We start from the raw sequence: 27811 nt of genomic DNA on the forward strand, positions 1-27811 counted from the left end.
AAAGAAACGTATGGATTGTGGTCTAAGATTAATAAAGATATAACTTTTTTTAAAATAAAAAGCAGAAATGCATCAAGAGAAATGATATATTTAAGTATCTACCATGCTTAAATTTATTTATTTTCATACACTCGTTTACAAGTACATTATTTTTTAAAGTTTAAACACTGTTTCTTCTGATACACTGCAAACTAAACAGAAGGTGAAGGGAAAATTTATTTGAAATTGCTGGTGCGACTTTGAGACCTTATAGCTCCTCCTCTACTTTTGATTTTAGGTATTATATGATAAAAGCAAATTCATCTGTTTACATATTAAAAATTTGAAACATATGTCTGGTCTTCTCAAAAGCTCTTTAATAGAACTCAGGAGAAGTTCTGATTAAAAACATAAAAGAGTTCAATCTTAAGTGTAATTTACTTTAGTTTGACGTGGATAATAAATAGTCTTAACACATAAAGAGTAAAAATAAACTAGAGAGAAAGTCTTTCTTCTCTCATTTGAAAGCAAACCAAAAATTGGGAATTGTATTAATTTGAAATTTTATAACGCTAAGGATACGTTAAATTCCCTGTCAGGACAAGTGGAGGAAAATGTAAACTAGATTGTTATCTCTTGTTTGTCTTCATTTGCTATTGGCAAAAAAATGATACTGTAAAGCTTAACATCCCTTCCTTCTAACTATCCTGTTCAATTTTCTTCTTTTTTCTTAATTATTTTTCTATGTTTTAAGGAGAGAAATAAGGAGGTTTGTAGGTTAAAGGATTGTTCTCTGTTTTCCTTCATGTTATAGTCTTTCCAACTAAAGGGGAATTTTAAGGAAACCCATAACTGCACCCCTTATGAAGTTGGTCAAGTAAAAAACCGAGATCATTGTGCATTGAGTTCTTGTTTTTTCCCTCCTATATTACACTTGCTACTTCCCTGAGGGATACAACATGGCCAACTAAACGCAACGCTCCTCCAAACTGGAAAGTCGGGACTTCTAAGAGAGAGGTCAGTACACTTCCAAGGGCAGTATGCAACTGAAAAAATCTGCAATTTAATTTGTTCAATTTAATTTGATTTGAGAAATATTGTATTAATGGTAAAAATAAATCTTTTTTGGCTTTTGGCTATAATGATAAGCTAGTGCAGGGAACTGCATGAATTTCAGAACTTATTAAGTCTCTCAGACTTAATAAGAACTGAACTGAATCAAATCCCCTGATAAATGAGATGTAATACGGGAGAGAGCTCAAAGGAATCCAGGAATCAGCTGGAATCCAATCTTAATAGGAGAGCTATCCTTTGAGAACTTAATCATTATTCTTAATATCTTATAGTATAAATATATAATCTTCTCAGTGGTGACCCCAAAGCAAGGGGAAAATGGCTGACACAAATGCAGTATCCTTGGAATTGCCTCAGTTCTGGGAAGGAGGAGCAAAGATATGGTTTGCTCAAGCTGAATCATAACTAACGTAGGCAAATACAAAAATCTAAACACTGTAAAGGTTTTTTTGAAAATATCTTTTAAATGGAGATAAATATTACTTTGGGTAGGATGAGATGATTTTTAGTAAACAGGCAGCCCGACCTTTTAGTATCTTAACTTCAATCATTAAATGCAGTCATTAAATCAGCAAATTGGAACCATAATATTATTATGTCTGCTATAGTTTATATTATGAAAAGGGTAAAAGACTGTAAAGATATGCCTATAATGTCTCCGCAAGATGAACAGTGAAGACGGACAAGTTTACTCTGTACTGCAATTTTCTTGTTTTACTATTAAGTACAACCGTATGCAGTCAAAACATAAACAAACAAAATGTGAATATAGCAGAAGAAACTCTTACAGATATAGTATAGCTGTCGGTATGCATGGGCATATTTCGTTATAGGTTGGATCAGGGAAGACCTTTAATTTTAACAATTTTTAACAATTTTTAATAAAATTAGTGTATATTTAAGGTTAGGTTAGGTTAAGCTCATTTCTGGGCCGAGCGCTGCGGCTATAGGACAGCTGCTAGGGGGCCAAGCGCTGCGGCCATTAAAAACCTTTAATTCGCAATTTTTGATAAAATTAGTGTATATTTAGGGTTAGGTTAGGTTAAGCACATTTCTGGGCCGAGCGCTGCGGCTAGGACAGGCTAGGGGGCCGAGCGCTGCGGCAACATTTTTGGGCCGACCAACGACCTACGAAAAACGTCCATCCGACCTACGAAAATTGCCCATCCGACCCACGAAAAATGCCCATCCGACCTACGAAAATTGCCCATCCGACCTACGAAAAGTGCCCATCCGACCTACGAAAAGTGCCCATCCGACCTATACGAAAAATGCCCATCGGACCTATACGAAAAATGCCCATCCGGCCTACAAAAAAGGCCCATCTGACCTACTAACGTGTCCAAGCGACATGCTATAATAGGAATTATAAAAAAAAATTTTATAACTGAAAATTGGGGTAGAATAATAGTTCAAATGAGCAAGAAATGTGTTGCTTTAAACTACAGGATATGACGTCATGTCAGTAGTTAAAATGAACAATAGTTCAAACGAACAATAGTTCAAATGTACCATAGTTCAAACGGCAGTAGTTCAAATGAGAATCCACCTCTTCTCATAAAATTCTATTCAAAGACGACATTTTTCCAAATTGCTCTTTCTGATGCTTGGAATGGAACGAGACTCACGATCCGCCGGGTTCAGTTAGTGTACAAAACTGAACCAAATCTGAGCAAAACTTGCGTTGTAACGTAAAACAAGATTAAATCTGTTTTTAAAGACGTATCTAATCATTTTGTTGCTTGGTCCATCAGCTTGTATTTGTGGTAAAATTTTTTTTATATTAACACCAAAATTGACGCGAAAATTTGTTTTTATTTCTTGTATTTTACTTATAATGCATAATGCAATACTTTCAGAATTAAAATGTGGGGAGGGGGTAAGCGTGTAAATCCTGAAGAGGAATCAGATACTGAACCCTCAACCACTACAGCAAATAATAAAAAGAAAAAACGAAATTCTAAGGAACAAATTTATTCTTTTATCAAAGTAAAATTACATTCATCTTCTTGGCTTAAACATCGAAAGGTAGGGGGGGGGGGGGGGNATCTTTATCTCAGAAATTATTGACTTCGTTGCCACCTCCCTCCCATCCTCCCCCTCCTGTAAGCCTTTTATATTATCAGTGCAGGTTTTATTTAATAATTGCGAAGATCTGTATTAATTTGTAGTAAGGGTCAGTGCTAAAATCGAGAAATTACATTTGAAACATGTGTGTGCTCCATTCTCTTAAGTTATTATGATTACGATCGAATCTCTTCCGACGGTCGGCCCAGAGTTTGTCCAAACTTTGTAACATATCACATTATTTTTTTGGGTCCAAAAATCGTATCCTAGGACGGACCCAACAATTTACCTGTATACCAAAAAAGTTTCTAAAACGTCAATCATGGAATTTCTGCTTAAACCTGACACTCAGTGTCAAGCTAAGTTTGGAACATAAGCATGGTTAGGTCATTTCGTCCTCTACTGAAACGTTACGTTATCACTTACAAATGATATTAAAGTGTCAGTATAGTTCTTTTCCAAAAGTGACTTGAATCAAATTATGTTAAAGAGGAAATCCGCACACCTTGATGTAGCGTCTTCAGCTGGATCCTCGGATGATGAAAACTACAAAACAGCTTTAGAGCTCAGCCTCAACACCTCGGTAGAGTCGGAGGATGAGGATATGAAGAGAGTTCTAGAAATGAGCAAAAATGATTTTGTTTATATCCCAGATAGTGATGAAGAAAAGCAAATGAAGAAAGCTATCGCGTTGAGTTTGGGGGAAACTATCGTATTGTCCGACGACGAGTTTGATAGAATGTGCGACGAGCCGAACATGTCACTGAAGGAGAAGCTGTCCAAGTCAAGTTTGAACTCGGAGGGTTCTACTCCAGGTACCTGTAAGACCTGGAGTAAAATGAATGAACCGGATACATCTAATTTACCGGTTAGACCTAAACCATCTCAGGTTTGTTAAGTTTTGCCACAACTGCACACATTCAATGTTAAAACGATGTAGCAGCCAAGTTTTACAAATTGTAGACAAGTATTGTGATCCTTTTTCTTTACTGTGATATTTGACAATGGTATAATCTTTGTAAACAATTCTTTTTATATTACTTTCTGATTTCTAACTATAAGTTCTTGTTTTAAACTAATATAAAATTATTCAATTATTTTATTTTAAAATTTTTGTTTAGCTGTGGTAATTTAATGATAATTCAATCGCTGGCTTAAAAAAACATTTTTTTGTACTTCTAATGTGTGTTTTCTCCATAACTGATGAATATGGTAGTGCCCAAATATAAAGCTGTGATGATACAATAATGTTTTAACGTTGATCATTAGAACTTCTGTTATCATTATTATCTGAATATTGTTAAAAACTTTTAAATGTTAAGGTCCCCAGAATGCCGAGGAACCAAGGTCATGGTGCCTCAAGATATCCAGAGGATTCAGAGGATTACGAAGATTACGATGAGAGGGAGGAGGAGTTATCTCAAAGTATTGGAGCTATTCTTGGAATGAGAAATCCATCCCATGGCCTCCCTGGACACATTGCTCCACATGGACAGTTGTAAGTAGAAATTTTACGATTTTCAAAATAAAAATGAAGAAAATGACATGTTGGAAACTTTACTTACGTTTTGCGTTTTTCCTTAGCCCCTCTCCACTGCTCCTAAGTCTAAGAAAATGAAGACTTAATATTTTATGCATATTTTTTTTCAGAACCAATCTTTATTCTTAAGAAAAAAGTTGACACTCCTTCAAAATCTTATATGTTACGCGCTACAAAAAGACGAGAAACAGGGGGGGGGGGAGATCTTTATTTAGAATTGTAACCTAATGCTCTTAATCTAACTAACCTTTCTGTTGCCTAGGTTGAGCTCCGAGGAAGCAACCCGTAGGATGCGCGGAGTATTCGTAAATGGACTAGAGAGTAAACTAAACCAGGAGGAGATGGAACCATGCAAAGCTATCAAAACAAAATTGCATTCTCACCAGAAGTCCGCCCTGGCCTGGATGGTGAAGCAGGAGAACAAAGAGAACAAAGGGATGATGGGAGGGATACTCGGGGATGTAAGTATTAACTGATTAAATTGAATATATAACAACCATTTTAATTCATGATTACTGATCTTCATCAAACTTTTTGAATAGAATCTGTTAATCAAAAACATTTTTAAACGGAATCTAGACAAAAATTCGTTGAAAACAGTTTACATTTCATTTTGGAAAAAGTATGTAGGCTCCAAATATCACCTAAATATGTTCGTATTTATGTTGCTCAGTGTTTGTCTCTCTCTATTCACAAGAAGATATCAATAAAATTGTGGACAAAAACGATTTTAGCTTTTTTCTGTAACTTCAATTTTAATTTAATCTAGCTTTTGCATATGGTAGTTTTATTTACATTAGATTATTTAATCCTATTAGCATTCTAGGTTCTTTTACTTAAAGATTTACGTAATTACAATTTTTGACCAAAATTAAATATTAGAACCTTATATCTGAACTATATACAGTCAGTTTTTTTTCTTTGTCGACTTATTTACTTAAGTAACTGTATTGGAATATATTTTTCAAGACTGATTTCTGAAGTTTTTTGGGAGAAAATGAAAAATGAAACTGCAACTTACTTGCTAATTTACTTTTTTATTCTTTTCCACAAAGTAGTCACTTATTTCCCCGTTGGTCTGAAAGTCATTGTGATCAAATAGAGTCATTTTTATCAGAGAGTTATGTCTTGTTTGTTTTGTAGGAAATGGGTTTAGGGAAGACGTTGACAATGATATCTCTGATCATGACAAACTACTACGACAACCGTCCTCTGTCCAAACCTAACCTAGGATACACCAGACCAAAGATAGAGATGATGAGAGGAGGAGGAGGGAAGGGGAAGAAGAAAAGGATTCTCAAAGAACCAACTCAGTCCAATGTTGGGAAGAAGATTGAGGATAAAGTAAAGAAAAGATCCGCCATAGGATTCTTCTCCAACTTCAAGAGCAGCGACGAGGAGGAGGAGGAGGAGAAGGGAGAAAAATCTAAATTCTCTTTTGGAGATCAGAAAGAGAAGAAGTCAAAGCGTGGATTTATCAATGATGTTGATAGTACAGATGAAGAGGAGGAAGAAGATGATCCTGATCTAGACGAATTTGATCTTATTGAGGTAGAATTAATAAATTGATTTTGGGTTTTATTGTTGATTTTGTTTTAATATTTGAAATTTAAAATTCTACTTAACTTGAAAGGTTCTTTAATACTTGTTATAATTTTTCCTAAATAAATCATTTTATTTTTCCCGAAGATTTGTTTCCGATAGCAGAACTTTGTTGCAAAAAAAATTAAGTGAATATTTAGAAGATTTTTTTTTCATTAAAGTAAAATGTACGTTTTTTCATTGTTATTTGAAGTTGAACCTTTATTTTCTTGTTTGATGATAATTATTTTATAAAAAATGGTATTTTTAGAAATCCTCTCTTTCATCTCGTCTGAAGTGCAAACCTGAAGAGAAGAAGATACGGGATCCGCGGGATGAAGAGTTAGATGATATGTACTCAGAATGGGAGAACATGTCGCAGGTTGAGAAGGATAAGAAGGTTCGGAGTCTTTCCCAAACTTCTCCCAATCCAGGGTTGAACCTTGACGGAGCTTTCGATTCTAGTGATGATGATATCCCAATTTGCCGGAAGAAAACGTCCAATCTTGTAATTTCGTCCGACGACGAGGCGAAGGCCGCAGAGGCCAAGCGGTCAAGCAAAAAGTTAAAAATTACCGTTGACAGTGATAGCGATGTGAACTTGTCCGACATAGACCTGGAGACTGCTCCGATCCCTCGTCAGATACGTCCTGCTCCAGAACCCAGTTCATCCCAACCCGGTCCATCAAAATTCTCCTCAGATGATCCATTCCCGTCATCATCTTCATTTCGCACTCAACCCTCCTCATCTATCTGTCGACCTGAGTCAACCTTAAAACCGTCTACTATGAAGAGAATAGTTCCTCTGGCTGAACCTGCTAAGAGGAAAGGTAGAGCTCATCCTACACTCATCATCTGTCCAACTAGTCTTCTCAGTCATTGGTGTCAGGAGATTGATTCACATATCCTTCCTAGCGTTGAGCTCAAAGTAAAAGTTCATCATGGTTCAAACAAAGCTAAACTTGGAGCAGATCTCAACACTTATGACATAGTACTCTCAACCTACGGAACCCTGGCCAATGAACTAAATGCAGATACTAGTCCTCTGCTCCGGGCCAAGTGGCTGCGGGTCATCCTAGATGAAGGTCACTATATCAAGAATCATAGGTCGAAGACAGCTAAGGCAGCAAACCAGCTGAGAACCGTACGTCGCTGGGTTGTGACAGGAACTCCAATTCAGAACAACCTGATAGAACTCTGGTCCCTGGTCAACTGGTTACAGTTTGATCTCTACGCAGGGGATCTCCAGGGCTTCAAAAATCAGATAGAGCGTCCTTGCAAGGATAGAGAGGAGTCTGGGTTCGAACGACTCCAGGTACTCATGGACGCAATATGTCTCCGACGGACCAAGAACGACAAGAGAGCAAACGGAGATCCTATCGTTCCACTTCCAACTAAGACCATTATTATCCGAGATGTCAAGTTTACTGAAGATGAGAAACTTTGTTATTCCATCCTGAGCAAGGAGGCGACAAACATAGTGGAAAGATATCACCAACGTGGTACCCTTTTGCGTAACTACGCAATTATTTTCGCTCTCATGATGCGCATGCGTCAGCTCTGCTGTCACAGAGAGATGATCAAGACTATTGACTGGACCCATGTATTGAGAGATCGAACACTACTGGAAAGAGAACTCGCCATGTTCATGGATAAAGAGGAGAACGGAGGAATGGCAGAAGGAGAATCAGAAATAGATCTAAGAAAACGTCTGGCTGGACAGCTGAGGAAAATGATCCAGGACGGAGTGACGGAAGATTGTAGTATCTGTCTGGATGATCTTAAATCTCCGGTTATTACTCCTTGTGCTCACGTCTACTGTAAACCTTGTATTACGCGTGTCCTAGAGACTGTCAAACCTCCAATCTGTCCTCTGTGCCGAGGTTCTTTGAGCAAGAACGGACTCCTTGAGGCTGGAACTGATGATGATGAACAGGAGGAGAGATCAGATGAGACCCTGAAAGCTTTGGAGAATATTGAGGTGAATGTGAGCAGTTCCAAGGTAAACGCTGCAATCAAGGAGATGATAAGAATCAGAGAAGCGGATCCAACGGATAAAATTGTAGTTGTTTCTCAGTTCACAACTTTTCTCTCCATATTCCAACCCATCCTTGCGGAGCAAGGGTTTACCTATGTCCGCCTAGACGGAACTATGTCGCATATGGAAAGGGCGGAGGTTGTCCGCCTCTTCCAGAAGAAAACTGCCAATTCCCCGAAGGTTCTCCTCCTCTCCTTGAAAGCTGGTGGAGTAGGTTTGAATCTAACCTCTGCTAACCATCTGCTGCTGTTGGATCCTGCCTGGAACCCTGCAGCGGAGTGGCAGTGCTTTGATAGGATACACAGAATAGGACAAGAGAAGCCTGTCACTATTTATAAGTTCATCACAAAGGCAAATATAATTCTTTTTAATAAGGCTTTTTTTTCTTCAAGAATCGTTTTTTAATCATTTTTTTTAAATTCAAAATTTTGTTTCTATGTTGTTTTTTCACCAAGCGTAAAAGTTAAATAGAAATAATAATGACGAAACCTAAAACAAATATTTTTGTAGGAGGATTCTATTGAGGAGAAGATGATGGAAATCCAGGCGAAGAAGGAGGAGCTTATCTCCGGAGCATTCCACATGCCGGATGAGGAGAGGAGGAGACAGAGGATTAATGACATCATGAATATATTTAATATTGGACCTCGACCCCAGCCTGCTCAAGGTCTACCCGGACCCCCTGCTGTACCTGCACCACCTGCTCCCGCTCCGGCGCTTGCTGAAGCATAAGGACTAAGGAGCCTAATGCCAAAAATATTTCGAATGCAAACCAGTGTTGAAAAGAATTTGATATTTTTTTGATATTTCGAAACTTTTTCGCTTCGTTTCAAAATTCAATGGTAACATATAAATTTACTCATTCTGTGATAATTTCAGAGAAATGGCTGCCAGGCCAGGATACCCTCCACCTGGTGCTCCCCCTCAGGGATATCCAGGACCCCCTGGTCCTCCCCCTCAAGGATATCCAGGCCCTCCTAGACCCTATGGACCTCCACCTTCAGGATATCCTCCTCGCCCGGGGTACAATGGTCCACCTATGACTAGCAGTGCTGGTCCTATTGGACCTCGCCCTATGGTTCCAGGAGGACCTGGACCTCAGATGGTTTCTCTTCCTCAGAGACAAGGTAAATATTAATCCTTAAATTAATGCCGAATTATCATTTAACTTTAGATTTCTTTGATTTTCAGTCCTTCTCGTCATTATTATGTTTGTTCTTATAACACTTATTTTTACACATATTTTGGAAAATCCCCAATAATTTTCTTATATTTTGTTTTTCTTTTCACAGAATTACGAATTTAACCGTCTAAACAGAGAAAATTTGCATGAAAACAATCGCTCACAAAAAAAAATATTTTTTTAAATAAAAATTCTTGTTTTAGGGTCGATGGGACCTCCTCCTGGATCTAAACGACCAGCGGATACACGAGGACCAATGCCTCCCTCCTCTAAATCCTCAAAGAAGAAGAAGAAGCTGGCTGACAAGATTCTGCCGCAGAAGGTTCGGGAGTTAGTCCCGGAGTCTCAGGCTTACATGGATCTTCTAGCGTTTGAGAGAAAGCTTGATTCTACAATAATGAGGAAAAGGTTGGATATCCAGGAGGCACTGAAGCGTCCTATGAAGCAGAAGAGAAAGTTGAGAATATTTATCTCAAATACTAGTTTTCCTGCAAGGGAGGGGGAGGGAGAGGAAGGGAGTGTTGCGAGCTGGGAACTCAGGGTGGAAGGACGACTCATTGATGATGACAAACGAGTGGATCCTGCCAAGACGAAGAGGAAGTTCTCCTCATTCTTCAAGTCTCTAGTAATAGAGTTGGATAAGGATCTGTACGGACCTGATAATCATCTGGTGGAGTGGCACAGGACACCTACTACTCAGGAGACGGATGGATTTCAGGTTGGATAATATTTCCTAGTTCAACAATTTCTTGATTTACGGTTTACGATCAGATAACATGTTTTAAATTTGCAGATTCCTAACATCACCTGTGGATAGATGTAGACTTTTTGATGTATGTGTGTGGGGTTCTTGGTCTACAAAACAGGGGTGGATTTAAGATTTATTTATTTAAATAACTTTGAATATCTAGGTTAAGAGACCTGGTGACAAGAATGTAAGATGCACAATCCTTCTACTCCTAGACTATCAGCCTCTCCAGTTCAAACTAGATACTCGTTTAGCTCGTCTCCTCGGGGTTCATACACAAACCAGACCCGTCATCATATCAGCGCTCTGGCAATACATCAAGACCCACAAGCTCCAGGACCAGCATGAGAGAGAGTTCGTCAATTGCGATCCGTTCCTTAAACAGATCTTCCAGGCGGAGAGGATGAAGTTTGCGGAGATACCGCAGAGATTGAACCCGCTCCTCCACCCTCCAGATCCAATAGTGATCAATCATATTATTAGTGTAGAGGATCTACGACAGGCGGAGAACAAGAAAACTGCCTGCTACGATATTGATGTTGAGGTAGATAAATCTATTTTATATGGTTTTTTATTTTGTTAAAAGCAGTGCTTTGTATCAATAATTTGAAGCGGGTTTTGGCTCCTTCTTGAAAAAAATGAATCCGGATCAAGGTCATAAACATTTCTTTAAGTTTTACTCATTTTTTAACAAACAAAAAATGTTTAGAGCAAGAAGTTTTTTTGCTATCATGGATCCAGATCCAGATAGCAAAAATGTTGCGGTTCTAACTATTTATATTGGATAACGATTCTTTAATATTAATATTTAATTTAAGAACAGAGCTAGGTAGTTGATTTTGACAATACTTCTCTCGTAATGGATTAGTTGTACAATGTACGTATTCAACTACTTATCGCTATTCATTGACTCCAAACAACGAAAAGTTTCCTAAATCAATATTTTATTCTGTAGGTTGACGATAACCTGAAGACCCAGATGAACAATTTCCTGTTGTCCACTGCCAGCCAGCAGGAGATACAGTCCCTGGACAACAAGATACACGAGACCGTTGATACCATCAATAGTCTGAAAACTAGCAGGGAGTTCTTTCTCAGCTTTGCCAAGGTTAGTTCTATTCAACCATAGATTAATTAACAATAACAGATAGAACACAAGATGTCATCTTTTCAAAATTTAGGGTTTTTCGTTCACAATAATAATAAAAGGATCTGGATTTGAATCTTTATCCTAAGCTTGGTCTGATTCTTAATCTAGATCATCATTTAAATTTTGACCTCAATCTTGGACATAATCTTGTTCTTGGTCTTAATTTTTATTTGTTGATATTGCTCTTGATCTTGACCCAGATCTACAAATTGATCTAAATCTGGATTTAATTTTTATTCTTGCTTTAAATCTTAATCTTGCTCTAAATCTTAATCTTGCTCTAAATCTTAATCTTGCTCTAAATCTTAATCTTGCTCTAAATCTCTTATCTTATTCTAAATCTTGATCTTGTTCTAAATCTCTATCTTATTCTAAATCTTGATCTTGTTCTAAATCTTGAACTTGTTCTAAATCTTGATCTTGTTACAAATCTTGATCTTGTTACAAATCTTGATCTTGTTCCAAATCTTGATCTTGTTTTTAATCTTGATCTTGTTTGTAATCTTTTTCTTGTTCTAAATCTTGATCTTGTTTTTAATCTTTATCCTGTTCTAAATCTTGAACTTGTTCTAAACCTTGATCTTGTTCTAAATCTTGATCTTGTTCTAAATCTTGATCTTGTTCTAAATCTTGATCTTGTTCTAAACCTTGATCTTGTTCTAAACCTTGATCTTGTTCTTAACCTTGATCTTGTTCTAAATCTTGATCTTGTTCTTAATCTTGATTTTGTTCTTAACCTTGATCTTGTTCTTAACCTTGATCTTGTTCTAAACCCTGATCTTGTTCTTAATCTTGATCTTGTTCTAAATCTTCATTTTGTTCTAAACCTTGATCTTGTTCTAAATCTTGATCTTTTTCTTAATCTTGATCTTGTTCTAAATCTTGATCTTGTTCTTAATCTTGATCTTGTTCTAAACCTTGATCTTGTTCTAAATCTTGATCTTGTTCTTAATCTTAATCTTGTTCTAAATCTTGATCTTGTTTTAAATCTGGATCTTGTTCTTAATATTGATCTTGTTCTAAATCTTGATCTTGTTCTTAATCTTGATCTTGTTCTAAACCTTGATCTTGTTCTAAGTCTTGATCTTGTTCTAAACCCTGATCTTGTTCTTAATCTTGATCTTGTTCTAAATCTTGATTTTGTTCTAAACCTTGATCTTGTTCTAAATCTTGATCTTTTTCTTAATCTTGATCTTGTTCTAAATCTTGATCTTGTTCTTAATCTTGATCTTGTTCTAAACCTTGATCTTGTTCTAAACCTTGATCTTGTTTCCAGGATCCTCAGTTATTTATCAATAAATGGCTGGAGTCCCAGACAAGGGATTTGAAGACAATGACCGATGTTACTGGAAACCCTGAGGAAGAACGACGAGTAGATTTCTACTATCAACCCTGGGCAACAGAGGGAGTTTGCAGGTATATACTACTTTAGAGATTACTAGGCGATCTTAGATAAGCTACTAATTAGCTTTATTATTAATATAATGTATATACTACTTCAGATATTACAGGATAGCTAAGATAAGTTACTAATTAGCTTTATTATTAATATAATGTATATACTACTTCAGATATTTCAAGATAGCTAAGATAAGTTACTAATTAGCTTTATTATTAATATAATGTATATACTACTTCAGATATTACAAGATAGCTAAGATAAGTTACTAATTAGCTTTATTATTAATATAAGGTATCAAATTGTATTTAAGGATAGGAAAGATTAAATTAAACTTAGTTAAATTGTATCATAAGTAAATATTGAATAAGACTTAGATGAATTATATTTAAAATGAATCTAGATTGATATTGAGGTCTAGTTTAGGCTTAACAGAAAATACATTTATTCTTTATCTTCAGATATTTCTATGGAAAGATTCAGCAGAAGAGAGCTGAGCTGGATGCGAGCTTGGGAATAAGAAACGCATAGATCGTGTTCAATGTCCAAGAAACGACAAATATTGCTGTATCAAATCTGTATTAAACTATAGTTTCAAATATCCTAGCTCAGGTATTCTGTATCCTATTTTCTTTATCCTTTAGCCTGTATCTTTTTTATCCTATAATGATGTATCCTATTTTCCTGTATCCTACATTCTGATTCTATTATCCTTCATCCTAGTTCTAATATTCTGTTCCTGTATCCTGTATCCTGATTCTAGTATCCTGTATCCTGATTCTAGTATCCTGTATCCTGGATCTAGTATCCTGGTTCTATTTCTAGTATCTGTATATTTGATCTAGTATCCTGTACTCTGAAATCATTTAACGATCATTCCCTCAATCTAAACTATCGTACCAGCAGTTCAATATTAAGAAGAAATATCTCTCAACAGTTTAATGTATTGTAACGTATACTAGTAATGTATACTAATTGTATACTTATTTTCTACTTTTTTTTAAGTAATATTAAATATGCTTACAAATTGTAACCTATGGTATCTTTTTATTGTTTAATTGTAACATTAATTCAATTTGGAAAAAGGAATAAATTGTATTTCGACATAATTTGGGTGTTTGTTGATTTGTCAGTAAATCTGCCATTTTAAATTTTATTTTTTTTCCACTGAGCGACTTTTCTTAAAACCACTCAGTGACTCAAAACCAGTGCTTAGGATCCGGATCCGTTGGATCCGCGAGATTTTGGCTTCCTGGATCCGGATCCGCAAAAATATGCGGATCCACGGATCTTGATCCAAGGGGTAAATTATCAATCAAAAATTGCAAAAAAAAAACTTTTTACCAAATCTGAATTTAAAAAAAAGAGATTATGAAAATTTCCTCATTTCTGAATGGTTACTCAATTTTTAGAATAAAAATAAGCGAAATTTTTTTTTTTTAAGTTCGAAAATTTTTTTTGTTTAAAAAATTCAGTAAATCTTAAAAAATGACCTGGATCCTGATCCATTTTTTTCCAGTGTGGATCCAGGATCCGGATCCGCATCAAAATTAAATGGATTCCAAGCACTGCTCAGAACATTTATTATCCTCGACATCTTTTATATAAAGCAGAACGTTGAAATTGTATATTTAAGTTACCTACAGTCGGTCAAATCTCAACATTTAGAGAAATTAAACAAAAATAATTAATTTAAATTCGCAAAGGAACTGAGTTTTTGCTACAAACTTAAATATTCTTATCCCTAAATCTTGGCAGCCCAATGTCGTAGACCTTAGATATTTCAAACTATTAATTCTGTTAGATCAAATAATCTAAGTTTGAAATATCACTGGTTAAGTTGCAGAGATACATAAATAAGAAAATTTGAGGTTTGTGGCAAAAACTCAATTCCTTTCCCCGGGCTATCTTAAAATAGATGACATATCCCTATGATCAACAGTTTCGGCGCAGAAGATCGTTTTCTGTTAAGTTTTGAACGATATTTGAAATACACGAAACACTGTTCAGTGTGCACCCTTCAAACCGAAACGTTTATAGAAATTTGATTGATCGTTTTGACACAAGGTCCTAAGGCAACGCGAGGTATTTGAGCTAGTACACGGCTTCCAGACGAATTTGTGTTTTTTTGGGTGTTATTAACTTAGCAAGGTCCATAGTCACAGGGATCCAAAGGTTTCAGCTCTGAAGTAAAAACCTATGAGAATTTTGCCAACTTCTTCTTCGGAACTAAAGCTGAAACCTAATGCTTTATAGTTCTAAAATATCTAATCTAGGGCTACAGAAAAATATTAGAAAATTTTTTAGCAGCCTGGATCAATGAGTAGTTCTTAGTAGTTAATTTGGATTATCTCCCAAGATTTAACGCTGAAATATGCCACATAATACTCGAAAAAAACCTAGTCTTTTCTGCATACAAATTTTTATATAAGGCTTATACAATTTTTTAAAAATGATTATTTTTTTTAAATTCACTGATTATTCCTGAAAATTGCAATTGAGAGCCATATACAGAGCGTCCCATATCAAATTAGATTATCTCCAATCTTTAACGCCAAAATACGCTTATAATACTCGAAAAATCTAGCATTTTCTGCAAAATAATTTCTATTAGTCTTATTAAATTTTTCAAAATGATTCATTCTTCTTAAATTTTTTCATTTGTCCCTCAAATCGCAATTTAGACCCATTGACGGTCTAATTTGATGTGGGACACCCTGTACGATCCGAAATGATGTGGGACACCATGTACATTGCGATAGATGAAACTTGAACTTGATGTTTGGGAAAAGAAGTTTCTGCAAGAGAAATTCATAAAATATTCAAGCTGGGAGAACAGATATTATTGAAAATGTTTAATTGCTACAGAAAGACGAAAAGGAAACTTTTTAAGGAGGGTTTTCATTACTCTTTCCTTATCCTTCACTCTTAAACTCTTCCTTATATATATTTACTTCAAACCTTTCATTTTCCAAATTACATTAATTATCATTTCTTTAAACCCCGTAATATATATCTTAGATCGTTTTTAACTAATCCCAACCCTACTCTATCACAAGAGTCAATTCACTTTTGTTCTTATTTCGCCAACAACTTTGCAAACATCATCAGGAGTTCGTCCTTTAAAATTACAGAAATAAGCAAAAAAAAAAAATGATTTTAGTCAATGAATATAAAAAATATCAAAGCATAAACAAGAAAATTTGTAACTTTACAACAGGGAATTTTTCAAATTTTTCTCTAGGGGGGGGGGGTAGAATTTCGTTGTTAATGAAAGCATTGCGAACTCTGTTTGCATTTAATCGTTTTTCAAAAGGTTTCTTTTAGTTTTCCGCTTTTAGTTTACATAACGAGTTCTTAGAATATTAAATTTTTTATATTGTAGTCTTACATTGTAGTAATTGTAGGGACCGAACTGAAATCGATTGCCCGATGTTTACAAAGCGGGACGGATATTAAGAGGCCACGGATAACCAAGAATTTAGGAATGAAGTTGATCGGAGAATTAGAAAGCTAAACTACGGGTTCACATGAGCACTAGATCCGACCTTCGTTGCTTAGTAGATTTATCCACAAACCGAGGAAACCAGCTGAAACTAATCATACAGTTAGTTTTACTCCTCAGGGGTTAGGAGAGCCAGGAGAATAATGTGTTCTCAACAAATATTCGTGAAAGATTCCGTAGTTCTTTTGAGTTCAGATTAATTGTAAATAAAATTTATTTAAACATGAACCCAGGGAAGATCTCTCCGCAGGCCGGAGAAGAGTTGAACCCGGAGTTCAAAGAGGATTTCTTCCACCCAGAGTTCAGAGAATGTAACACTTGGAGATATTTTTCCGAGTGGAGATATTCCCGTCAGTTTTCTCAGGTAGGGAAATGAATATGAGTATAGAATTTATTGACGAAACCCCTCCCGTTTCCCCTAGTTTTCACAGTGTTTCTATTAATGAATTTATCTGAAAATCTGATTGGGAAACTTGGCAGAACCACGGAAATGTCTTTAGCTGGGAATTTTAATTTGAGTTGGTAAACTTTTATTCCAGGCCGACCTGGGTTTCCAATCTAAAACACATATGTAATTAATATTTGTTAACCTCTCTGTAATACAGAAACCTGTAAGACACGTGCTAAAAGGATGTGAACATTTGTATTATGTATTAAAAAAGGGGAAAATAGTCACACCGGCCCTTTAAAGTATATAAGGATTTGCAAGATTAACCCCAAGGCCTGGCTACACTTCACAGTCGATCAGGTCTTAATAGTCTGTTTTTTGTCTGTCTGAATCCAATAAACGGCTGAACCAGTCAAGCCCAATTTTTTTGTGGCAACTGACATGACCCCCAGGAAAAGTTTTAAGTCAAAGATGAAATATGTGGATATTTATTTTTTTTTGAAAATGCATACGAGATAGTTTAAATATGTCGAATATGTCTAGAATAACCATGAAATCTATACATCAGTCTAGAGAGCCATATAGTTTCAATGTCCAATCAAGTATTTTTAAGATCAATATCGGCAGTACGTATTGGCGTTAATGGTAAAAGTGATCTACATGCAGTTATGAGAATCATAAATGCAACTTTTGAGACCGGGCCCATTTTTTCAGTGTCACCATACGATTATCCGTGGTTTGACTTTACCAAGTCATTTAAATTTGGATAAATGATGTCAAAACTGTACATATAATGTTTCTAGCTTTAGTTCGGAAAAACTACTTTACAAAATCCTGAAAGACTTTCCAGAATCTATCTATCTTAGACCACAGCTAGTACATTATTGTAATAACTTGTTTTTTTTTTCTATGACTCGTTAAAGGCACATCAAAATACTGTATAATAAAAAATTAGGTTCAAAACTTTAGTCTGCAAAATTTTGCCTTTATTAAACTATGCAAAATAATATGAGGAAAAACTAACCAAAAAACGACCGTTATTCATTTTTTTTTTCTCAAAGTTAAAATTTGACTAAGTGAAAGGAAATCAAAGGTTTAGAATAAACTATTTTTAAATTTTTAAAATTGTCAGTTTTTTATGGAACCATATTAAAAGTAAAAGAAGTAAATGCCAATCACGATTCACATCTTGATTTTCAGCCGGGAAATTAAAATTTAGTTTTCCTAATTAAATCTTAATAAAATGAAATTACAATAAACATTTAATAAACATGGATCGCGAAGCTCTAACTTATAAAGGGACTGTAAGCGTAATTTCCAGTGAACCTCCATGCAAAGATGACACTGAACGATTTACAACAGTACCCTTAATGATTTTGTTTATATATACTGTTTATTTTCATTTTTGTTTTGTTTTTCAACAAAAGTGGGTTGCGCATTTCTTGCTTATAAGAAAAACTGAAAAAAATCACAGAATAAACACTTGTCCAGCCAGAAAAACGTCGTTATCTTCAACATTTTTGATCAGATTAAGGTTTCAACGGTACCGTTGTAAATCGGAGATTGACATCTTTGCATGGAGGGTCACTTAAAATTACGCTTACAGTCCCTTTAAATGAATCTAGGAGAGTATACTAATGTGATAATTGATCATGTGTAATTAAATAAACCTGTATAGTGTGTATACAAACTTAGAGCTTTCTAAAAATCAAAGACTTGAAGAAGTAATTATAGTTTTATAATTATCATCAATATTGTATACATACATAAATATTTTTAATAAAGTAAATTATCCAGTTCATGTCCCGAGTCCAGACAAAAATATGTAATATAATAGTTCAAAGACAGGACATTTCATAGATGTACTTTTCAAATACAGGACATTTCATAGATTAACTTTTAAAAGACAGGATATTTGATAGATATACTTTTTAAAGACAGGACATTTTATAAATGAACATTTCATAGATGTATATTTCAAAGACAGGACATTTTACAAATACGTTCATTTCATAAATACTTTAGTTCATAGATAAAACATTTCATAAATACGTTCATTCATAGATTAAACATTTCTTAAATACGTTGATACATAGATAAAACATTTTATAGATACGTTAATTTCATGAATACTTTAGTTCATAGATAAAACATTTCATAAATACGTTCATTCATAGATAAAACATTTCATAAATACGTTCATGCATAGATAAAACATTTCATAAATACTTTAGTCCATAGCTAAAACATTTCTTAAATACGTTAATAAATAGATAAAACATTTCATAGATAGGTTCATTCATAGATAAAACATTTCATAAATACTTTGGTTAATAGATAAAACATTTCATAAATACGTTCATGCATAGATAAAACATTTCATAAATACTTTAGTCCATACATTAAACATTTCTTAAATACGTTAATACATAGATAAAACATTTCATAGATACGTTCATTCATAGATAGGACATTTTATAAACAGGCTTTAATTGACAGGACATTGACAGCAAATATTAACATCAAATAGATTGTCAAGTACAATAGTAACTTGACAATCTATTTGATAAACATAATACAGATTTGAATTTTTGGATTTTTTTTTAAACGGTCCATAGTAAATAATAACACTGGTCATAATCTAGAATAGCATAATTTATTTTGATCTAAATCCCTGAAAATCAGATGGAAGATTTTAGATTTGTTTTGTTAGATATCTGAGAGTAGCGGTACAAGTGCAGGAACAGTTCTTCATCCCTCCCAACTATCCTCTGTAGAGGATTTATCTATACTAGAGCAGGAGTTTTCTTATGAGGAGAAGTTCAGAGTTGACCGGCGCAAGCTAGAACAGATGATCAATGGAAAAGGAGATGAGATAGGTAAACCTTATACGAAGAAAAATTGAATTTTTGCCACAAACTCTGTTTTTCTAATCCCTATATATTTGCAATCCAATGTGGTAGACCTTAGATATTTTAAACCAGGAATTCAGTAAGATCAAATGATTAGAGTTTAAAATATCAAATGTTCACAACATCAGGATGCAAAGATATAGGAATTAGAAAATCAGAATTTTTGGCAAGAATTATTTCTTAAGTATGAATTCAAGTCAATTTTAGAATACACCCTTGATGATAATTAATACACATGAAGCAAAGTTCATTTCAATTTATTTTTTAACAAAACTCCCTTTTCTGAAGAGCTTGTTGATAAGAATAAGTTTGCCTGTTTCTTCTCTTGTGTAAAGAATAAATTAAAGAAGTTAAATTGTAATTTTGAAGTGGTGTCAGTAATTTTGAACAAAATATTATGTTTGCTTGATGTTGTGACTAGATTGGTTATGTTATATTAAACATTAAAACAGTAAGAAAAGTAAGAAAGGATGCAGAAGATATTAACAGAAAATAGCAAGAAATAACACAGTTAGACAAAATCTTAGAACCAGGAAGAAATATGAACATTTAGAAAAAATGACAAACGAACAACAAACGAATGAGTTGGCAAAGGATAAGGAGAGAAATGAAAACAACTGAATCATTTATAATTAAAGGAAATGAAAATAAAAATTATAGAACGATGTAAACAAAGCATTGCTGAGCTAAAAACATGATAGTTTGGTTGCAAAAATTTGTTCAATGCAAATCACGAATTTTTAAGGCTTAATTTGAAGCGTGAGCACTGCACGTTAGGGTGTTTACTGATTTGTCGGAAGTGTAAAAATGTTTGGTTTGGCACCGGAGAAAATCTTGGTCAAAGACGACCTTGCAGCGGAGTAAGATCATTTGTTTTGGTTCACAAGCATACATACAGGGTGTCCCACGAAACATGACAGTTGGTGAATAGTTTAGAATGTCATTTTCCATAATTTGTAAGTTGTTTGATACCAAAGATCAATAAAAGTATTATATGGGAGTCATGTTATATTAAAATTGATTTCAAAGTAAAAGATAATGAAGCCAAAGGATGTTTTAACTAAAAATAACGATTTATTAAATGTCATGTTTCGTGGGACACCCTGTAGTTCAATCATTTGTTTACTCTTTACTAAATATTACAGATGGAAGCGCACCTAGAGAAACAGCAGAAAAGTTCTTCGAAAGAGTTGGATTGGAGACTAATACTTGTATCATCTGGCCCTCCAGGCTCAAGGTTGGAGCTAAGAGTAAAAAGGATCCTCATATCAGGGTTGGAGGAGACAGGGATGGAGTCAAGAGAGCTAGAAGATTAATAATTGAAACTTTGGATACTAGATGTCTCAGGTAACAATTCTATTCTATTCATGCAAACACTTCTTTTCTATTCTATTCTTAGTAGCAATTCTATTCTATTCTATTCTTAGTAGCAATTCTATTCTATTCTATTCTTAGTAGCAATTATATTCTATTCTATTCTTGGTAAGAATTCTTTTTTATTCTTCTTGGTACCAGTTACATTCTTGATAACAATTTTATTTACACTTAGATTGTTTTTTTTTCTTATTCCTATAATTATGATTTTTAGTCGAGTAACTTTAAAGATGGATGTTAGTTTCACGGATCATTCGCATATTATTGGACGCGGAGGAAGTACAATTAGGAAAGTTATGGATGAGACGAAATGTCATATTCACTTCCCTGATAGTAACCGCAGCAGTTCAGTGGAGAAATCAAACCAGGTTTCAATAGCAGGTGGAGTTAATGAAGTTGAACGAGCCAGAGAACTCATCCGAGGTCTTACTCCAATAATATTCCAGTTCGACCTTCCTGTCCAATCCAACCTGCTCCCACACACCGACGGCAGCAACGTGTTCATCAAGACGATCCAGGACCGGTATTGTGTCCTTGTCTCCGTCAGGCAGGTTGGAAAGAATCTCACGTCCTTCGTGTCTGTCAAGGGTTATGAGAAGGACTATGAGAGAGTGAAGGAAGGAACTCTGCTCCTGATCAAGAAAATGTTAACATGTCCTGTTGACGAGGTTTCAGTGTATCTCTATATACATATCTCCACACACCACCAACATACTGTATTTGGTGACAACAATTCAAACCTTCTGGCGATAGCAGAGAAAACCGGGACACGGATAAACTTCCAGGATACTGTAAACACACCCAGTTCCTCATCAAGACGAGGAGGTGTCCGGATATCTGGAAGTGTTGACGGAGTTTTCTCCGCTCGTCAAATCCTGGTCGGATTCCTTCCCGTGATGCTCAAGTTTGATATCAGTGGTGATGCTTTTATCGAAGATTGGAAGCTTCTTAAAGTTCAAACCGAGAAGGATGTGTCTATCACCATAAAACCTAGGGTTAAACAGGAAACACAAACGGTACTGATTAGAACAGAAGAGAAGAATTCACAAGGTTTATACACTGCTAGAAACCAGATTCTAGTGTTCTGTCAGGACCTGGAGACCTTCCCGGTGTCTTCAGACAAATCAACTCATCTCATGCAGAAACAAACTATTCATCCTACTCATCCCAAACCTGGAGATTCCATGATTCCAACACAGAATTCTATATGTATTCCCTCTGCTAGAGACGTGATAAACCTGTCTCAGAACCCTGACTACAATCCTTCCCAAAAAGATGTGAATATTACATCCTTTAATCCTTCTTATAATGGTCTGGGTAGGCTAATGCAGCCACATAAAGTGCAGATTCAAGCTATCCTCAATTCTTCTCGGAGTAAAGATCCTGTCTGGAGATCTGGAGAACCTCATCTTAGAAATTCAATCCAAGGAGTAGGAGTAGGATGCTCTCTACTCTCTGCTACTCCTAGAGCAATTATTGGAATAAATAAGGATCAGGTGATTGTTGACAACTTTTTTTTTACTTTGGCACTCTGAAATTATACTTATACAAAAATTCTGAACCTTATTTTGTCCTAAGAAATAGTAAGAATTTTTTTGTCAAGTGCAAACTTGATCCCTCTTCTAAACTTGCTAATTAATCATAGTTAAATTTTCCTGTAACATTTAGGAATTGTTTTTACATATTATGTTCAATTATATTTATTGAGTCTTTGCAACAAATTTAAATGGTCTAATTCCTATATATTTGCAACCTGTTGATGTAAACTTAAAATTATTTTATCTTACAAAATCAATATTTTTAAATATATAAGATCTACGACATTGGGATTAGAAAGTCAGAGTTTATAGCAAGGGCTCAATTTCTTTTTTTAGTTTTTTTCATTCTTCATTCTTTAAGCATTAAATAGTACACGTTGTACTTTACACAAGCAGATAAAAGCGTCGGAATTTTTTAAAGTTTAGAAGATTTTCTATAAAGTCAGTTCACATTCACCACCTTACACCCTCAGCTAGCTGGTCATAGTTTTAACATCAAATTCACCAAATTCCTGGTAAAGAAATCCAGGAAGCGTAATTATTTTACGCCGCAAAAATTCAATTATTTTCCCCCCTCATAATATCATAAGCCGCTCCTTTTCTTGTTTGTTGAATATTCTAGAATCTGGGAAGTTCAAGGGAGAGTTTAGAGGAGAAAGATGATGTGGTTGGGGACATGGCCATTTATCTTAATCAGTTCTCAATCAACAAGAGTTAAGTTTTTAGAAAAATTTATTTTTAGGAATTCCCGTCAATATCTGAATATGAATTTCTCTTAGTTCCTTGATTTTTATCCCAGCCTAAAAACTGATTAATTACAATATTGAATTTGTCTGTCCAGTCATGTAAGGTATAGTATTTGTAAACATATATAAGGGTTAAAACCTGGTCATTATGTGAATATTGTCTACATATTTGACGCTTTTCCTCTGATTTTGAAAAATTCACATTGCTATTTTAAATTTTTTTTTAAAATGATTCCTATCATAAGAAGCATCAGACTGTATTATTACTTGTTACTTGTTTCGATGACTGCAGAAGACCGGGTAGTCCATAAACGCAGACTTCTTTTCTTGTCCTCGCTGTACAGAGATCGATCAAAATTGAATTCTGTGCTTTACATATAGCTCTCTGTCCCGGGCGCATATTAATTTTCTCAAGTCCGGTTTTGAAGGTATTCAAGGTTCTAGAATTCTTTAGTTCAGTGGGCAATTCTAGGTAGAAACTTCTCGGTTAGTACAGAAATTTTCCTGATGTCGGTGTTGCTCCTGGAAGGTATTAAATTCATGGTGTACGCCGTACTTCTTGTAGGTCTGACAACATTTTCCCCGACTATATGTCAACCAGGTTGAAAAATTAACATTGTCGATCCCACGCAGGATTTTAAATACGCACCATATCGAATTTTTTTTACCTTTTTCAGCTAGAGTTTTCATTTATTTGGTTTAGAGGAGGGGGAGGTTACGAAAGAGGGCCCGATGGATTAAGGAGCGTAGATGGAGCAGGACGGATGATGGAGGGATCAGGACGGATGTTAGAGGGATCAGGACGGATGTTGGAGGGATCAGGACGTATGATGGAGGGATCAGGACGAATGTTGGAGGGATCAGGAAGGATGATGGAGGGATCAGGACGGATGTTGGAGGGATCAGGACGTATGATGGATGGGTCAGGACGGATGATTGAGGGATCAGGACGGATGTTGGAGGGATCAGGACGGATGTTGGAGGGATCAGGACGTATGATGGATGGGTCAGGACGGATGATGGAGGGATCAGGACGGATGATGGAGGGATCAGGACAGATGTTGGAGGGATCAGGACGGATGTTGGAGGGATCAGGACGGATGATGGATGGGTCAGGACGGATGATGGAGGGAGCAGGACGGCTGGGGAGGGATCAGGACGGATGATGGATGGGTCAGGACGGATGATGGAGGGAGCAGGACGGCTGGAAGTCTGCTCCGGGTGGAAAGACTATGAAGCTAAACGATTGCTGGCATCTAAAGCCAAGTCCTTGAAACCTACTGGAGAAGAACGTACTCCTACTCAGGCCTGGGCTGGGTTAGGATTCTCTAGCTCTATGCCGGATGCAGTTCTCAGGTAGATTTAACTTTCAAACTCGAACTTTATATATTGCACACCTCCATTAGATTTTAATATAACGAACATCTTGATTATCAAAAATTTAAAAGATCTATAAGTAAAAACATGATTTGTACCTTCTCATCCGTTGGATGTGTAACTGTACTGTTCGCTTTTAATTTGAAGGACTACTGCTGCAGTGTAAAGAATCTTTTAACTTTCTTAAAATCTCACAAACCTAGAACAGAATCTCACAAACCTAGAATAGAATCGCACAAACCTAGAATAGAATTATTCAAACCTAGAATAGAATCTCAAAAATTCCTAGAATAGAATCTCACAAACCTAGAATAGAATCGCACAAACCTAGAATAGAATCTCACAAACCTAGAAAAGAATCGCACAAACCTAGAATAGAATCTCACAAACCTAGAAAAGAATCNAGAAAAAAGTATCGCACAAACCTAGAATAGCATCTCACTAACCTAGAATAGAATCGCACAAACCTAGAATAGAATAGCACAAACCTAGAATAGAATCGCACAAACCTAGAATAGCATCTCACAAATTCCTAGAATAGAATCTCACAAACCTAGAACAGAATCTCGCAAACCTAGAAGAGAATCGCACAAACCTAGAATAGAATCTCACAAACCTAGAAGAGAATCGCACATACTTAGAATAGAATCTCACATACCTAGAATAGAATCTCACAAACCTAGAATAGAATCTCACAAACTTAGAATAGAATCTCAAAAACCTAGAATAGAATCGCACAAACCTAGAATAGAATCTCACAAATCTGGAATAGAATTTCACAAACTTAGAATAGAATCTCACAAACCTAGAATAGAATCGCACAAACCTAGAAGAGAATCGCACGAACCTAGAATAGAATCTCACAAACCTAGAATAGAATCTCACAAACCTAGAATAGAATCGCACAAACCTAGAAGAGAATCGCACAAACCTAGAATAGAATCGCACAAACCTAGAATAGAATCACACAAACCTTGAAGAGAATCGCACAAACCTAGAATAGCTGAAAAGTTTTATTAGGCTAAAACAAACTTCTATTATGAAAACAGTAAAAAAACGTTTATGTATGAAAACATATTGATATGTACAGGGAAAATTAAATATTTTCCTTATTATTTAATACATCGTTTTATTTAAGGAATTGAGTCTTTGCCACAAACTCCAATCTTTTAATCCCTATATCTTTGCAATCTTATGGTGTAGACCTTTACTATTTCAAACTTAGATTATCTGATCATAGTTCATTCAGAGTTTAAAATATGTAAGTTTTCGACATTGGGGTGCAAAGATAGAGGAATTACAAAATCGAAATTTGTGCCAAAACTCAATTTCTTTATCCTTCTATTTCAAGTTGAAAAATTATGCAAATAGTGTTCACATGCCTTAATTAATTAGTTTTTACCGAGTTTGTTTTCAGAGAAAAGCGAAGAAACGAGCAGAGCTATAGAATGAACCAAACCAGAGAAATATCCTCTAACTCAGATTGGTTTTGCCAATCCAACACATTCGAGTCACTCGACGAGGTCAATGAACCGGTCGACGATCTCACCATTCTTCTTCTTCGGCATGGGCACTCGAAATATATCGATACTTTCCAGCGGCATGAGATCGATCTTGAAACATTTATTAACCTGACTGACGAGGAGCTCAAGGAGATCGGGATAACAACTTTCGGTAAAATAATTTTTTAATTAATGGCGTTTGGAAAACACTCCATTTTATCTTCTTTCGCTACTAAGTCAATGCCAGAGGCTATTTTTCTTTTTAAAGTGTTAGAATTAAAATCATTGGCCGCCTCTTTACTAATTTTTAAAGGCTTTCTTTAATTTTTATCAATCTGTAATACTTACTTGTATACTTGGAGAGTAGTTGATGTAGCCCCCGCTAGGGGCATTTAGCAACATCTTTTCCACACAGTCTTCTTCTGGAGATCCTGTCATATTCTCAGTTCATCAGTTCATCTCAGAAGAAGATAAATATTGGTCTAGATTTCTTTTAAATATCTTGATATTTTGAGACTCTCTAATTGTGCTGGGTAAATCCTTGACGATTCTTTCCATAAGTTTGCACACTACAGAAGTTAATGACACAGGCCTGTAATTACTGGGTTTGGATTTTACACCTTTCTTAAAGATTGGAACTACAATTGCATCTTTCCAGTCTTGGGGAACTATCCCTTCTTGCATTGATTTTCTAAATAAGCAGGCTAGAGGTACAGATATAGAATTACTAACTTCCTGTAGTAATGTAACAGTTATTCCAGTTAAAATACTAAATGAATAAAGAATAGAATTTAATGGGGGTGGTCTTAGAGTTTAAAATTTGGTTTAATGAGGTACTTTTCTGTTTCTATCCAATGTTTCTTAACAGAGTATTTTAAGAAATACAGAGAATTTTCTTGGTCTGTTAGTTTTGATTTTTTCCTTTGAAAGAAACATCGAATCAGCATAGAAATTATTCATTCTCCAAATCAAATCAAATCAAATCAGGCTTTTAGGGATGTCCATACACCCACACACCAAAATTTGAAGTGACTATACTAAATCAATAATGAAGTGAGGTCTTATTTCTTATCGCTACAGAGTTTAATTGTAACAGAATTTAATTGCAATTGCAACTTCGAGTATTGATTGCAATCGTTACTCTGTGCAGTTAATGCGTTGCTTGCAATTGATTTTGATTGCAATCGTAACAGATTTTAAACGTTACTGAATGCAACTGATTTAATTGCAATTTGTTCGATTGCAATCGTTAATGATTGCAAATGAGTTTGACTGCAACTGAGTTGAATGCAACCAAGTTTGATTGCAAAAATCCCCCAAATCATAATCATAGCTTTGATAATAAAACATTTGCTTACTGCTATATCTTTTAATCTTTTATTTAGGAGGAAGGAAAAAACTGTTACTCCTGGCCTCCAAGATCAAGAGCAGCAGTGGCTGACTTCAAAGATCATTTAATAAATAACTGTTATTTTGTTGAAAATATTAAATGTACTGCAGGGTAACTCACAAAAAATGAGACTTCAGAGTTGATCCGTAGTATAACTCTAATTCTTACTGGGTAGCACTTAAAATTAATAATGTTTTCTTAAATCCTTTTAAATGTCTTTTTGTGAATTTTAAATTTTTAGGTCTTTTCTGAATGCATCAATCGTGGCCCATATTTGTCTTTCATCTCAATTTGAAAAAATTCTTAACAATGCTAAAAAG

General features: G+C 35.2%; 3 protein-coding genes across 4 annotated transcripts; all 3 read left to right on the forward strand.

Annotated features, from left to right (window-relative positions):
- Positions 1 to 980: 980 nt before the first annotated feature.
- On the forward strand, positions 981 to 13868 carry LOC111700890 (brahma-associated protein of 60 kDa). Of its 2 annotated transcripts, XR_002765069.1 has the most exons (8): positions 981 to 996; positions 9161 to 9406; positions 9666 to 10180; positions 10374 to 10754; positions 11166 to 11318; positions 12637 to 12776; positions 13221 to 13371; positions 13605 to 13868. XR_002765069.1 is itself a non-coding variant. In XM_023471954.1 (7 exons), the coding sequence occupies exons 2-7, from the start codon at positions 9163 to 9165 to the stop codon at positions 13288 to 13290; spliced, it is 1503 nt and encodes a 500-aa protein (XP_023327722.1). In that variant the 5' UTR covers positions 981 to 996; positions 9161 to 9162; the 3' UTR covers positions 13291 to 13868. The 2 variants fall into 2 exon arrangements, 1 of the variants encoding a protein (XP_023327722.1); XM_023471954.1 differs by having other exon boundaries at positions 13221 to 13868.
- LOC111700889 (helicase-like transcription factor) lies at positions 2895 to 9159 on the forward strand. Its single transcript, XM_023471953.1, has 7 exons — positions 2895 to 3018; positions 3611 to 4009; positions 4443 to 4618; positions 4923 to 5121; positions 5804 to 6211; positions 6513 to 8630; positions 8790 to 9159. Exons 1-7 carry the CDS (start codon positions 2920 to 2922, stop codon positions 9009 to 9011), a joined length of 3621 nt encoding a protein of 1206 aa, XP_023327721.1. The 5' UTR covers positions 2895 to 2919; the 3' UTR covers positions 9012 to 9159.
- Positions 13869 to 16331: 2463 nt separating the features above from the next.
- Positions 16332 to 27542, forward strand: LOC111700891 (protein bicaudal C homolog 1-like). Its single transcript, XM_023471956.1, is given in 9 exon segments — positions 16332 to 16628; positions 19366 to 19531; positions 20710 to 20911; positions 21153 to 22434; positions 23099 to 23190; positions 23926 to 24375; positions 24378 to 24578; positions 26017 to 26273; positions 27487 to 27542. Coding segments are annotated over 9 exon segments (2847 nt in total). The 5' UTR covers positions 16332 to 16487.
- The last annotated feature ends 269 nt before the right edge of the window (positions 27543 to 27811 follow it).

The sequence above is a fragment of the Eurytemora carolleeae genome, unplaced genomic scaffold (genome assembly GCF_000591075.1).
Source record: "Eurytemora carolleeae unplaced genomic scaffold, Eaff_2.0 scaffold425, whole genome shotgun sequence".
Taxonomy (NCBI): Eukaryota; Metazoa; Arthropoda; class Copepoda; order Calanoida; family Temoridae; genus Eurytemora; species Eurytemora carolleeae.

Bases quoted from the DNA above. Each gene is read 5' to 3' on its own strand.
- LOC111700890 (XM_023471954.1), top strand. From the start codon at position 9,163: ATGGCTGCCAGGCCAGGATACCCTCCACCTGGTGCTCCCCCTCAGGGA. The intron at 10,181-10,373 runs GTTGGATAATAT...TTGAATATCTAG, and splicing joins AGGAGACGGATGGATTTCAG to GTTAAGAGACCTGGTGACAA. The intron at 12,777-13,220 runs GTATATACTACT...CTTTATCTTCAG, and splicing joins GCAACAGAGGGAGTTTGCAG to ATATTTCTATGGAAAGATTC.
- LOC111700889 (XM_023471953.1), top strand. From the start codon at position 2,920: ATGTGGGGAGGGGGTAAGCGTGTAAATCCTGAAGAGGAATCAGATACT. The intron at 3,019-3,610 runs GAACAAATTTAT...ATTATGTTAAAG, and splicing joins AGAAAAAACGAAATTCTAAG to AGGAAATCCGCACACCTTGA. The intron at 5,122-5,803 runs GTAAGTATTAAC...TTTGTTTTGTAG, and splicing joins TGGGAGGGATACTCGGGGAT to GAAATGGGTTTAGGGAAGAC.